Source organism: Macrosteles quadrilineatus, unplaced genomic scaffold (genome assembly GCF_028750875.1).
Source record: "Macrosteles quadrilineatus isolate MER2022 unplaced genomic scaffold, UCM_ALF_1.0 Scaffold_8__2_contigs__length_117827958, whole genome shotgun sequence".
Taxonomy (NCBI): Eukaryota; Metazoa; Arthropoda; class Insecta; order Hemiptera; family Cicadellidae; genus Macrosteles; species Macrosteles quadrilineatus.
This window is the reverse complement of record NW_026542601.1, coordinates 79433861-79447299: the sequence shown is the minus strand read 5'-3', so window position 1 is coordinate 79447299 and position 13439 is coordinate 79433861. Positions and strand designations below refer to the sequence as shown.

At 33.7% G+C, this 13439-nt stretch overlaps 1 protein-coding gene across 1 annotated transcript in view; it reads left to right on the top strand.

Moving 5' to 3' along the window:
* The window catches only part of LOC129001300 (annulin-like), a 50427-nt gene extending 38573 nt beyond the window's left edge, over window positions 1-11854 (top strand). The window contains exons 8-15 of the mRNA XM_054428552.1: window positions 922-1060; window positions 1741-1874; window positions 3072-3151; window positions 3414-3558; window positions 3973-4118; window positions 6858-7018; window positions 7453-7592; window positions 10304-11854. Of these exons, the coding sequence (XP_054284527.1) occupies window positions 922-1060; window positions 1741-1874; window positions 3072-3151; window positions 3414-3558; window positions 3973-4118; window positions 6858-7018; window positions 7453-7592; window positions 10304-10490 (1132 nt within the window). The 3' untranslated portion in view covers window positions 10491-11854. The remainder of the gene's footprint in view (window positions 1-921; window positions 1061-1740; window positions 1875-3071; window positions 3152-3413; window positions 3559-3972; window positions 4119-6857; window positions 7019-7452; window positions 7593-10303) is intronic.
* The last annotated feature ends 1585 nt before the right edge of the window (window positions 11855-13439 follow it).

Sequence of the window (13439 nt, the reverse complement as noted above, 5' to 3'; positions counted from 1 at the left end):
GTGGCAGCAGACCTGTATACTCAACGAATTGCAAATGCTTCAATAAATAATTAAAATGGGGCCACACATTAACATTTCTCAACACGTATGTTCATAAACAAGCATGCACAACATTTTCCATAAGAATAACATGGGAAGTGAGTATGCAGGTTTGCTGCCACAGAAATGTAAAAATGGGGGATTTTAGGCCATAATCAAGTAGATCTCTACTAAATGAAGCCATATACCAATTATTATTAAGATATGCTGAGTAATAAGCTAGATATACAATTTTATTTTTTCCCCATAAGGATAACATGGGGGTAGTGGGGTCTTGCTTGGGGCCAATGTTCTGTGTTTTCCACCTTCAATATCTCGGTAACCAATGGTCATAGAGCAATGATTCAAAACACCAAATTGTTTGATTTTTTGAGCTGAACTCAATGGTATAAATTAAAATTTGATTATTTTACTCTGGAAAGAGTTATTATCAATTTAATGAATAGATGTCACACATGGCGGCCATCTTGGATTTAAGACGTCATAAAAACCAAACCCCGTAATTTGAGGGTAAACACCCGGTACTACACCATTATGTGACATATAATAAAGAGATTCCACATAGTCACACATTCCCTTCACAAAAAATCCCACGGTAGCTGGATATGTGCAGTTTGCTCCTGGACTAAGAAAGGGAGAAGGGTTTTAAGTGCTCTTTTTTTTCAATCCTTTTATTTTCCTGAGAAGAAACTTTTGGGCGTAGTTGCTATTTCTATTTGTCTCTTGTAAAACAGAATCAGATTTGGATTCTTGTACATTAATAATGTCTTAAGCATAGATGTTATAAAAATATCATCTTACGATAAAAACAACTTTAGGCTAATAGTTTATATAAGGTGCATTTAATAATGGTTTGATGGTAAGTTGGTGTTACGTCTCCAGGAACTTCCATGTGTGGAACGAGGTGTGGATGAGGCGGCCAGACCTTGACCCCGGGGACTATGATGGATGGAACGCCATCGACGCCACGCCACAGGAGATGAGCGAGGACATGTTCCGCTGCGGCCCTGCGTCAGTCAAGGTTCAGTTGTCTTGATGTGAATTTATGTAAAATGTTTCTTAATGAAAATGGTTTACCTTATACCAGTTAGTTACCTCTTGGACCTTTAAATCCTCGGTAGTTTTAACCGCACCAACAATCAGAGCTGGCCTTAGGTACGTGCCAAAGTTGCGGCCGCACAGGGGGGCCATCTTGGGGATCTGCACTTGGTGCAAAATACCAAAACAATTCAAGAAGTCCTTGAACTCAAGGCCGTACCCAGCTTTGCCAGGCCCCAGTAAAGATAGTAGGCCGGGCCCCGCCCATCCTCTTAAGGGGCCCCAGGTAAAATTGTCCAGAGAAACCGGTCTGAGTACGGCCCTGCTTGAACTTTACGTCAATTATGAGGAAGAAAATAGGGGAGCATATATACTACCATTATACATTGATATTTTTGTTAGTTTTGTTTGTATACTACGTTTTTTGGTAGTAAGGGCCCTACTCTGAATGGGCCCCGCACCAACCAAGGCCTGCTCTGCCAAAAATACCTCTACCATTGTATTCTGTCTTCTGCTGCTCGCTGAAGTTTAAAGTCAAGTCCACAAATACACAGTTTTAAAGCGTGTTTTATAAGTTGATTTGTTTTATATAAATGTGCAAACAAATTAACAGTGATTCCCAAACATGTTTTAACCAATCTAATGAAAGTTTTTATCTAATAGGGAGTAAAACGTGGTGAGGTTCTGAAACCTTACGACTCTGCGTTCGTTTACGCTGAGGTGAACGCTGACAAAGTGTATTGGAGGTATTCTGGACCAACGCAGCCTCTGAAGCTACTGGGGAAAGATGTCCATGGGTATGCTATAATAAAACTATCGAATCCTTTGAAAACCATTTTTATTCGATATTCATATCCAAGCTTAAACGATGAGTTCTAAGTTGTGAAGTATTTCTCCTTGAAGAGAGTTTTTGTTACAAATTGAAGTTATGATTTATTTGTGTTTGTACAAAAAAGTGTTGAGTAAGTAAAATACTTGTAGGGACAGTATTGTTGAAATTTATATATAGATGGTACAGTACTAATTTGATCTCATAATATTACTTGTTCCGAAATGTTACAAAAATTATATCTATTGCTGCACCACATGATGCACTGCCTCTTTTTTGACATTATCAATGTACTGTATTTGTGTTTATCTTATCTTACTAATATTATAAATGTGAAAGTTTGTGTGTTTGTTTGTTTGTTTGTTTGTTTGAAGTTCAATCACGCATAAACCACTGGACGGATTGGGCTGAAATTTGGCATGATGATAGCCCACATCCCCGATTAACATATAGGCATATTCTTATCTCAAAAATCCTCTCGGGTTCCGCCCCAGTGGCTCTGTAATTCCCCATGTTAACCTTATTAGTATTCATATTTAAATGGAATTAAAGAATTTAGTCAGCTGTTTCAACTAAAAAGTTGGTTCTATGATATACAAAAGCATTAAAAAGTTATAAGATTTACCAACAGGGTGCAGCACTATACATTTTTTTGCATTTTAAGTAAACAGCTAATTTGAACTACAGCAACAAAACACTCTGATACTCAATGAGAACTGTCAAAGTGGAATGGATGGCACTCACAGTTATGTTCAAGTTTTTAATGTCATGAAAAATTTGTGATTTTTTGTGAATTTGTAATAATTTATTTTTCTTTATTGTTTAGGTGAAGTGGTAGAACATAATGCTATGGTAGATGTGTAATACCATAGTATATCGTAATTCAAAGAAGCAAATTTTATCAAACTTTGTCCTCCCCCATTGCAAACGCAAAGCTTGAGCATAACTGCAATAAACATTTTCAACTTATAAGCCAACCCCGTACGAAGGACGGGTATTCTGCTAGTACGATAATAAAGATTAATTTGAATTACCAACCGAGCTAATGACTCCCAAAATCTTCTGTTATTGTTATCTTTACTTTGCTTTCCTCAACACTCGCTTGAAGATAAAAATGAAATAACAAAAATTGTTTTGACATACAGTATTTTATTTTTTTTTCCAGTATTGGTCAGAAGATAAGCACGAAAGCTGTTGGCAAGTGGACCATTGAAGACATCACACTTTCCTACAAGTTCCCAGAAAGTAAGTGAATTGTTGTTTGACTTGTGATAGATATCTAAACCAACTTGGTTTTCTTGTTTGTTTTTATAAAACAAGGAAAAACTAGCTTCTCCTTTTTACATAAAATAAAAAAAAGAATAGTAAATGTAAATATAAGTTTGTGTTAAAGAAGCACAGTATGTTTTTTAACATGAAAAAAATCTATTTATTGTAGGTATTGCACACAATTTACCACTTTTTAATGCATACAACAATACATTTTTGTTACGTCCTTTTTCAACAGAAAGCCAAGACGAGAGAGCGGCCATGTTGAAAGCTTTGAAACAAAGTGAAAGCCTGTTCAGCAGATACTACCTCAACGAAGAGTTCAACGATGTCAAATTTGACTTTAAACTTCGAGATGATATTGTGATAGGGTCACCATTCAGGTAAGTTGAAAAATAATTTATTTGTTCATAAAATTTGTAGATAAAGGATGTCCAGTGAATGAAAACACAATTCCTCACAATTAAAGGTTTGGCACTTTAGTATAAGGTAGAAACTGATACAATTGAGTTTTAAGGGAATATCAATCAAAGCTACTATAAGACAGACTTAACAGACTTTTACTCTACTTATGAAAACCTAGTTCGAGTTCACGGAAAACTTACATATTGTTGCAACAATCCAAGCACTCATCATTGAAGTTCGGAGAGTCTGCTGAAAACTCGTTAATATATTCTATAACCCTCAAAGAAGAAGGAACGGTAGGAACAAAGAAAAAGCTTGCTACACAAGTGTAAGCTTGGAGGAATTGTAATTTAATAGAAAAATCGAATAAGAGGATGAATTTGTGATTTCAGTGCAGCTGTGGTGATCGCCAATAAGAGCAAGGACAAGGACTACACAATCTCTGTGATCCTGCGAGTGGACGCCGTCATGTACACTGGTAAGATTGAGGACTCTGTGAGGAAGGACAAGTTTGACATTCTTGTCAAGAAGAAATCAGGTAAGAGGTTGCTCAAAAACATGACTTGATTTTATTTTGTAAGCAAAAATCTTTTAAAATATTTTGTAGGGTTTCCTAATTTCTGTTTGTGTTTGTTTTGAGAAATTTCATTGGAAATATTCAGCTTTGGATCCAGGCCCCACTAGAAAAACAGGCCATGTTGCAGGATCCATGACGTCACGCTTGTGGATAGATTCACTGCCATGTTCCATTATTTCTAGTTAAATAAGCTGGCTGTTCACGTCTGACAACTTAAGTACAACTATCCACAACTGTGACGTAGTGTTGTGCTGCTTGCGCTGCAGCATGGCCTGTTTTTTCTAGTGGGGCCTTGTTTGGATTACCCCAGAAAACATGAAAAGTTTATTAACTAGAAATATCCTAAGTTCCCCCTTGCATTTCTCCTTCATCAGCCTCTTCAGCGGGTTCTCCTCTTTAGAACATAAAAAAATATGATTTTTATTAAAATTCATTGTTATAATTCCTTTATGAAGAGGGGTTTGTATTGAAAATTGACCCCAGAAGTTTTGTTTTAAGTCATCATACCCATAAAAAATATATTTCAGTGATGTAATTGTTTTAATGTTTTAGACAAACAATCTCATTTTTAACCGACTTCCCCACTACCAACAAAAGGAGGAGGTTCTCAATTTGTCTGTGGCGATGTTTTTTTTTTTCTATGTATGTTCACCAATTTCTCTGTGATTCTCTTACCGATCAGTGTGGTTCCACCACCAAAATAACCAGGAGAGTTTCTATTTGGTACCTTATATATTATGTTTAAGTATAATATTTGTTTCGGTGAAAAATTCTGAAAACCTTAAATATTCAACATTCATTTTGTTTACATTTGTGCACATTGTTTACATTTGTGCAGAGAAGGCAATAAATAATAATAATATTCCTACAGCTGTTAGTTGAAACCATTTAAAAGACACAGACAATTTCTTCATGAAACAGTTGCTTCATATTGATCAATAAACTATTTCTTGCCATGAAGCCTAAATTAATTACATTGAGAAAAATGCATTTTGTTTTGGTTACTATAAAAAATGTATTTTAACGTTTGACCTGATTTGTGTATACAGTAATTATGTTTTTAGTATTGAATATTCTGACTTACAAAAACATACATTTTTCAGTGAATAGCTGTATGATAATGACAAATAAAGGTGTATTGTGAAAACCACAGCATTCGTAAAACAGGTATAAATATAAATCAAATGCAATTATTCCTTACACGACCTAAGAAGTGTGACAGTGCATAATCGTCAATTGTCTTAAAAGTGTTGAATATTTTAATTACTAAACATGCATTTGCAGATGTGGAATGTTTATTGATATTCTCTACCCAGTTACTATAACATATCAATACTATTTTATGCCTGCTTCGGAAAGTCCTAGAGGAAGATGATTTGCAATTTCAACTAGGCTATATCTTGAGCAAACAAAACCCCCTACATGACTTACACCACTTTTAGCTGAACCAATCTTTCATATAATATTTTCCAAAGGTACTATACGAAAGGTTCTATGGTGTTAACGACCAATTTTCCACTTTTGAGAGATTTTTTAGTGCTGGTAGCTGAGGAATAACTTTATTTTGTTCCAAAAGGCTTGAGACGTTACTGTATTTCTTTTTATAATGTAGAAGTACACCGATTGCAAAGAAACGATGATGTCTGACATTTCAATGTATCTAGAAAAGACAATTAGTTTTTCACTAGGCCTAATGTAATGGACAACTCTTTCTTTCTTAATATCTAAATATGTTTATTTTCATACCCATTGATTATGTAACCTGAACAGGTGACTCAAGCAGTTTTAAAATAATGATTGTTCTGTGGAACGTTTGATTGTTTCAAACAGTTTTGCTTATCAAAAAACCTCAATCAATTAATACCGGTACATAAAAACTATACGGTCACTAAAAATCATGAAATAATTTATTTTTGTAAAAAAATACAACCGACTTCAAACGCTCTAAAAAGAATGAAATAATTTAAATAAAGTTAACTTTTGTATTAGGCAAGCTCACGTATTTCAAGTCGGCGCGGTTCAAACTGCAAATATGATTGAAATTAAATATTGTGTGTGTATTTTGAAAATCAATAAATTGTAGCTGGATAACATAAATATATAAAAAACATACTGAACTGTTTTGTTTATATATTAAAGGAAATATTTTCTTGTATTTTATGTTTACTTCAGAATAAATGCATTATGAAAATAACACACACAAATGTTCTATATGAATAGGAAAATAATTTAGTTTGATATTATGATAGGGAAAAGAAGCTAGTTTAGTATTAAAACGTTACATTTCCAAGTTAGAAACATTTAAATGCGTTATAATCTTTTTAAAGATACTCGTTAATACCACTATAATGCCGATCTCTGATTACGGTAATAAAATAACACTTAACGCATAACTATGAAAAAGACATGCAGATTAACACCTTTAGTTATAGATAGTCACCTGCAATATGGACACCCTCTTTCAATTTTGTATCAAAAATCATCATAGAGCCGCGCCGAATTGAAATACGTGAGCTTGCCTAATACAAAAGTTAACTTTATTTAAATTATTTCATTCTTTTTAGAGCGTTTGAAGTCGGTTGTATTTTTTTACAAAAATAAATTATAAGTATAGTGTTTTGTTTGGGATAAAAAAGCGTGATAACGGGATATCTCATTTGTATTAAACACATCCTTTTCTAACAATATCTATACTTGCAGAGGAAGAAGTAAAGATCGACGTCACCTACAATGAATACAGAGATAAGCTGGTGGACCAAGGAGCCTTCAACATCGCCTGTCTGGCTACAGTGCACGACACCAACTACGAGTATTTCGCTCAGGATGACTTCAGAGTCAGAAAACCAGACATCAAGTTTAAGGTAAATATTATCCTTAGTGGCACTTTGAATTACCATGCTAAAGCTGTGGACTGTTACAATAAGAGTTAAACATAGTTGTTCTTTTGGGACACCGACAGAGTGAGGCCATTAAATTCTGTTTTGATTCTTACACATGTCTTGTCTTGAATATCGTAATTAACTTAATGAAATAAATGTCACACTATGAGAAGGTTTTCATGAGAGAGGTTTACTCAACTAAGTTTTCTTTGACTACAAATACACTAGCAACAGCTATGAAAACGGTATGACATCTTTTAGTATAGTCACATAAAAAAGAACTTTGTTCAATCAAGTAACATCTCATGCTATATTTATCGTAAGAACTTTGGGATTTTCAATATACATGTCTTATTCAATTTTAAAACAAGTAAAAGTTGTTATGGACTTACAATGCTATAACTTCCTCATTCCAGATTGAAGGCAGTCCCACGGAAGGCAAGGAGTTTTCCGTCACAGCTTCATTACACAACCCACTTCCCCATGCTCTCACCAGAGGGAGGTTTGTGGTTGAGGGTCCCAGCCTTGAGGCTCCCATCAAGATCAAACTTGAGAGGTATGTATAGACTTACGATGTTGTCTTGTCAATTGTCTTCTGAATGCATTTCTACGAAACACTGAACTACTCTCCTTGATCATTGATAAATGGTCTTTCATTTGATTCATCAAAACTCATCTTTGCATTAAAATATGTTACCCTGATTCTTCAGGGTCGCCTCATCTCTTATCTAATATTTACCATTCATTCAACCACTAATTATTTTTGTAAACATCACATAAAAGTTTTTTGAACATAATTGTTTGATAAAGAAGATGTAAAATTAGATATGTCACTTTTAAATTATACGAAGAGGTTTACAAATAGTTGGCTTAATATACCGGGGATGTCCCACAAAGAGGTCCCCTTTTTGAATTAATATATTAGACGCGCCGAGCACTCTACAAACCTGAAACTCAACAGTCCTAACATACACGTAGGCTATGTAAAAGAAATACCCCTGAGTATCAGTTAATTCTGACACATTAGGACAAAACGACGGGTACGGGATATGAAAAAAATAGTATCTTTTCGATACCCTAAAATACAATTGCTGATTTTGTTGTTGTTTTTTACGACATTTTCTTTGGATCAGTCAGAATTAATTGAGACTTGGGGTCAACACCTTTACATATGTGTTAATCACGACTGTAGGATTTCAAGTCTGTAGCGCACTCAATACGTCTGTGATATCAAATAAAAAATAGGGACCTCTGCGTGGGACACCCGGTATAAAGTACTTAGCTAGAGTGTTCTGCATAAAAAGGTTCTTTAGTTTGCTTCTGCAAAGAGTTGATAATGGTGTGTATTGTGTATGCCTATTCCTTTTATAGTCTAAATATTTGTATATTTCCTTTATATACCATACATAATTTATCACCTTAGAACTTGGTAAAATAATTACGAGTGCATCTTGTGATGGTTCAACATAGAAGGCTTTTTTCATCAACGTTAGTTACAATAGTAGTGGTGGGGACCATGGCACCATGAATATAGCAAACACCAAGGAGTATAAAACTGATATACATATAACTGATACATTACAGTGTGTTTTGATTTGATTTGTTTTGGTCTGTCTGCAACTCTTTTGGGCTATCGCTCATGATGGTCTCTGAGTGAAAATTTAAAAACGTACGTTTTCATGTCCCTGGCCTTTTACTTCGTATATACTGGATTTGTAGTTTATTATTATGTGTTTTAATATTTTTTGGGACGGGGGCAACATGTTACACACATTTATTTGGTTTTAAATAGGTTCTAGGTATTTTTTTCGTATTTTTAAAGTCTCGAAATTCACGACCATGACGTGTCCCTAGGGTACATTTTCCAACTTTCACGCTGTTTTTAGACTAATTATTCATGCCGAAATATATAAAGCCATATTTTTATGTCATCAATGGTTATTAAACTTACAAAAAAGGAGCATACTATAATTTTATTGTCATTACAAACTGACTACCATGACAAAATAAGTCTGTCCCTCGATTTGGCGTCACGACCATTTGGGAAAAAATTTCAACTTTGGAGCACGACAGTGGCAAGCCTGGCGTCGATGGAGTCAGTTGGTTTTAGAGACTAGTTCGGGGTGTACGTCAGGATTGTAGTGCCGGTTGTTTCGAGTTGAAAGGAGGAATTACAAGATTAATAAAGAAAAGATTGTGTTTTTTGTAATTTTGGTGTGTCCATGACCGTACGTAGTCATTCGATGAAGTAGACATGGTGTTAATTTTTGTTCATAAGATATTTCAATTGCTAGATTAACCTAGAAGTCCACTTTGTATCCTCGAACATGAGGTGCAGGGCTACCGCCAGAACAGAGCCAAATAACACGTAATTTCACGACCAAAGTTTCACGACCATCGCGGGTTTTTTCACGACCAATCCAACCTTATGGATCTTAGTGTGTTTGGTCGTGACAATAACTTTAATATAATTGTAAATTGAACAGTTTAGTTAAATTGAAACACATATTTTTATTATAACTAACAGGATAATTGAAGGATTGTTTAGAAAGATTTAGATTATTCCAGATAATTCACGACCGTACCGCTTGTCCCTGACCATCACGTTTATGATTTCTATCATAAAAATTTCAAAAATTAAAATATCGTCGTATTTCAATGTTTTATACACAAAAGAAGCACACCTCTATACAAACATAACGATTTTTCGGGTCTCAGGTAAGTTTTTTCGGAGTTATACAAACTTAAAAAGATTTAATTTATTGGCTTTTTTTCAATTTTTTGAGTTTTTTTATTTTTTTCTAGAAAGACCAAATATACCAAAAGCTCAGTGACCTTTTTATTGTATAATGGTCATAAAAGTAAATTAGTTTATAGCAAAACATAGTTACAAAAATAATATTAACTATTTTTAATATTCGTTTAAATGTCCGTTATGGTCGTGACAGGATTTTGTGTTTTTCCACTAAAGATGCTCTTTTAAAAAGAAACTATCAAAGATATTGCGTTACCATGGACATATTATGAAACTTCAAATGTTAATGAAATAAAAAAAATAATAAAAGTTTTGAAAAAGGGGGAAAAAAATTTGCAAAGTGCTTTACCTAAAAACGTACGTTTTTAAATTTTCACTCCTCTACAATAGGATTGACCTTAGATAGCAACAAGACCAGGGCTTGAACCGTTCTCTAACTATACTTATTGTCACATTGCTTTGATATAAAATACCGCAGCTCTCAAACAATTTCAATATCCTATGATTTACAGTCCTGTTGAGCCCAACACAGACGCAAGTGTTACATTCAAGGGGAGGCCGAGGTTCCCAGGGAAGACTACGATCGCTGCCAAGTTTTACTCCAACGAGCTGGAGGATGTCGATGGGTTTACTGTGTTCATGGTGGGAGAGAAGCCTCCAGGAGATACAAACGGGATTAGTAACAACATCCCAACATAACCTAAGAAGACGAACTCACAGTATTGTGCTGAAGAAATCCCTAGGACAAGACGTCTGGAAATGATGTCACCTGGTTTTATCAGATGTCAAAAAGAAATTTTGTCATATTTTAATCAGAATAACCTTGTATTATAATAAAATCCTTACACCAATACTGGAACCCTATTTCAGTAAAGGTACAATAATGACTATTTTTTTTTTAGTATATCTAAAATTTGTATTCCAAAAGTGTCATATGACTGAACAGGTTTCTATAAATAAGATAAAACAATGTGTTTTGTATATTCAGATGATTCAGATGTAAGTTATTGCTATTGTTGTCCTCATCTCTTGCCCATTGAAAAATTGTTGTGGCGTAAGACTCATTGGTAAGCTAAGAGGTCATTGGTGACCATAGTGAAAATGGAAATGGTTGTCATCAAATCAACAAGTCTAGTTTATTAGCCCAGGTTCTTACCATTATGAGCCGTTGTTTTCAGTATTTAGCAGTAAAAATGTAGCATGTTCAAAATAAGATTAACTAGTACCTATCATCCATACTTGCATACTTAGTGCCATAATTATAATTTTCTTAATCATTGCATTTTTGAACTTCATTAATACATTTTCTTCTGTTGTATGCATGTCATAGATTTTTATTTTAAAATAATAAATAGTGCCTTACTTTGCCATCACATTTATAGTCACTAAACCATTATGTTAGTTTTTAATGTATTTACAAAATGTATAATTTTGTATTTGTTATTAAATGAATAAAAATAACTATGAATATGTTAATACTTAATATTGTACCCTTGTGTTATTTTTTACAGCTTTCCTTATTTGTATGCACCCCAGTTTGTTATTAATTTTTTGTTTACTTGTTTCCTTAGTTGTCTTAGTCCTTTAATTGTTATTTTAAATCAAGTATAATTCGATATTTTATACATCCGTAGTAGTTAACTTTGTATAGTTAGTTTTACTACACCTGCCATTCATTAGCTTTAGCTATTTTTTTTAGCTTTTAACTTATTTGCGTCCATAATTGTTTAAATAAAGAGCAATATATTTGAACAATAATTCATATTAATTCAGTTTATTTTAATAATTCTTCTTATGCTATTAATAGTTAACAATTCCTATAAATTGAGTTTATTTTTAGCTAGTAAAGTCGTTGTTTTGTAATTCAATTTCATTAAACACACAGTTTAAAGCTATTTACGCTAGAGATTGTTTCCCCTAAACCATCGTATAAACAAAATTTTCTATTTTGTCTAATAGTTATGATAATAATGTCTGCAATATTAAGTTTAGCATTACCAAAACTGTACTTGCATTACATATTTTATGGATTTTTGTAAGTGTAATTAAAATAATAATCATAACTAGTTTTCATTTTTTATCCTCCATCAGACCATTTAGAAGTTAATCACAGAAGACAAACTAAATTTGTATTGATTCTCATTTAAGTATCCAAAGGTATTTTTTTTTTACCATTTAGTATTAGAAATATTCTCATACTATATAGGCCCTAGATCAGAAAAATAAAGGTAGTGATTCTGTTTGGTGTAGTGTAGTTTGTCAAGTTCTAATGTTAACTTGGAAGGTTCAAATCAAGAAATCTCCAACAGGGGTATTTTTTTTTGTTTCCAAGCAAACTAATAAACTACTAACAGAACCAAGATTGTGTGTAAAGACCTATAAAGTTAAACAGTCATATTTCAGAAAGTGCTACTGTACCACAAGTAACCAAAAGTTTAATATTAATTTAACGACCATTAAATTTAAACTTTTTTAAGGTGAAATAATTTTTTTTTTTAGGGTGAGGAGGGAAAATGCTTTTACGCACACAGGTAGCCAGCCTGTAGTGTGAGACTCCTGAGCTTGTCAGACTACTCACTAAAAAACCCCCTCTGCTCTGTTGGACACAGACCTGGGATTGTTTGTCACATTACTTCAGGTCAGGTCAACGTGTGACCTAAGCCCACAGGGCTCGCACCGTTTCTGGCATTATTTTTTTTTTAGAAATAATTGAAATAATAGAACTCTCCTTACAATACGAAAAACAAATAGATGATTATACTATGAAAGATTATGTGCATTTTTTGTGAGTCTAATAATATTCAAACCAACTGAAACGCTTAATAAATCACTAGGTGTTTAAGCCAAACTTAGCAAAAACTGGTCTATTATTATGCATATAAGTAATTACAAATTTACCTATTTTTACAGGTTATATTATAAAAAAATTTCTCAATAGCAAAATGAGTTCGTTTTGGGACGTTAGTACAGGTAAAATTATTACACTAAAATACCAGTAGAAAACATAAAAATTAGTCCATTCATGAAACTTGCAGGAAACGTAGTAATTGCCATTAGGTTTTGAAATCTGAAGAGTCCCTAGTGATTGTGGGGGTGGAAGTACCATTTTATGGGGGTTAAAGTTTATGGGGGTAGTGATTTTGAGAAAATTTTTATTTATGGGATCCAAGCAAGTGAGGTGTCGTTTTCTATGTTTCTTAGGATGCAGAATCGAAAAAGAACAAAATAAAAGCAATACAACCGACGGTTTACTAGAAAAAGACTAATTTATTAATGAAAAATTAAATATGACAAATTAATTAAGTAAAATAACCCAGTTAATATCAATTACTGTATTACAAAATTGACTATGAGTCTGTGTCAAATGTTAAAGTTGTGAGGAAAATTAACCAAGAAACTGGTAGTTTCGCCTCTTTAACCACCACGTGTCATATTGTTCATCAGCTACTGATGCATCATCACCATCCATGGAATGGTCAGGGTCTCTAGCTCGTTCTTCTCCATCGTCGTCTTGACTTAACACTGACGGCTAAGTATGGGTAGCAAAAATATTTCAGTTCTGGCGGTGAGCCTGCAACTTAGGGTGAAGATAAAATATAAGACCAAGAATGAAAAACCGCTCGGACCCCAATTTTTAAGGACCTTGGT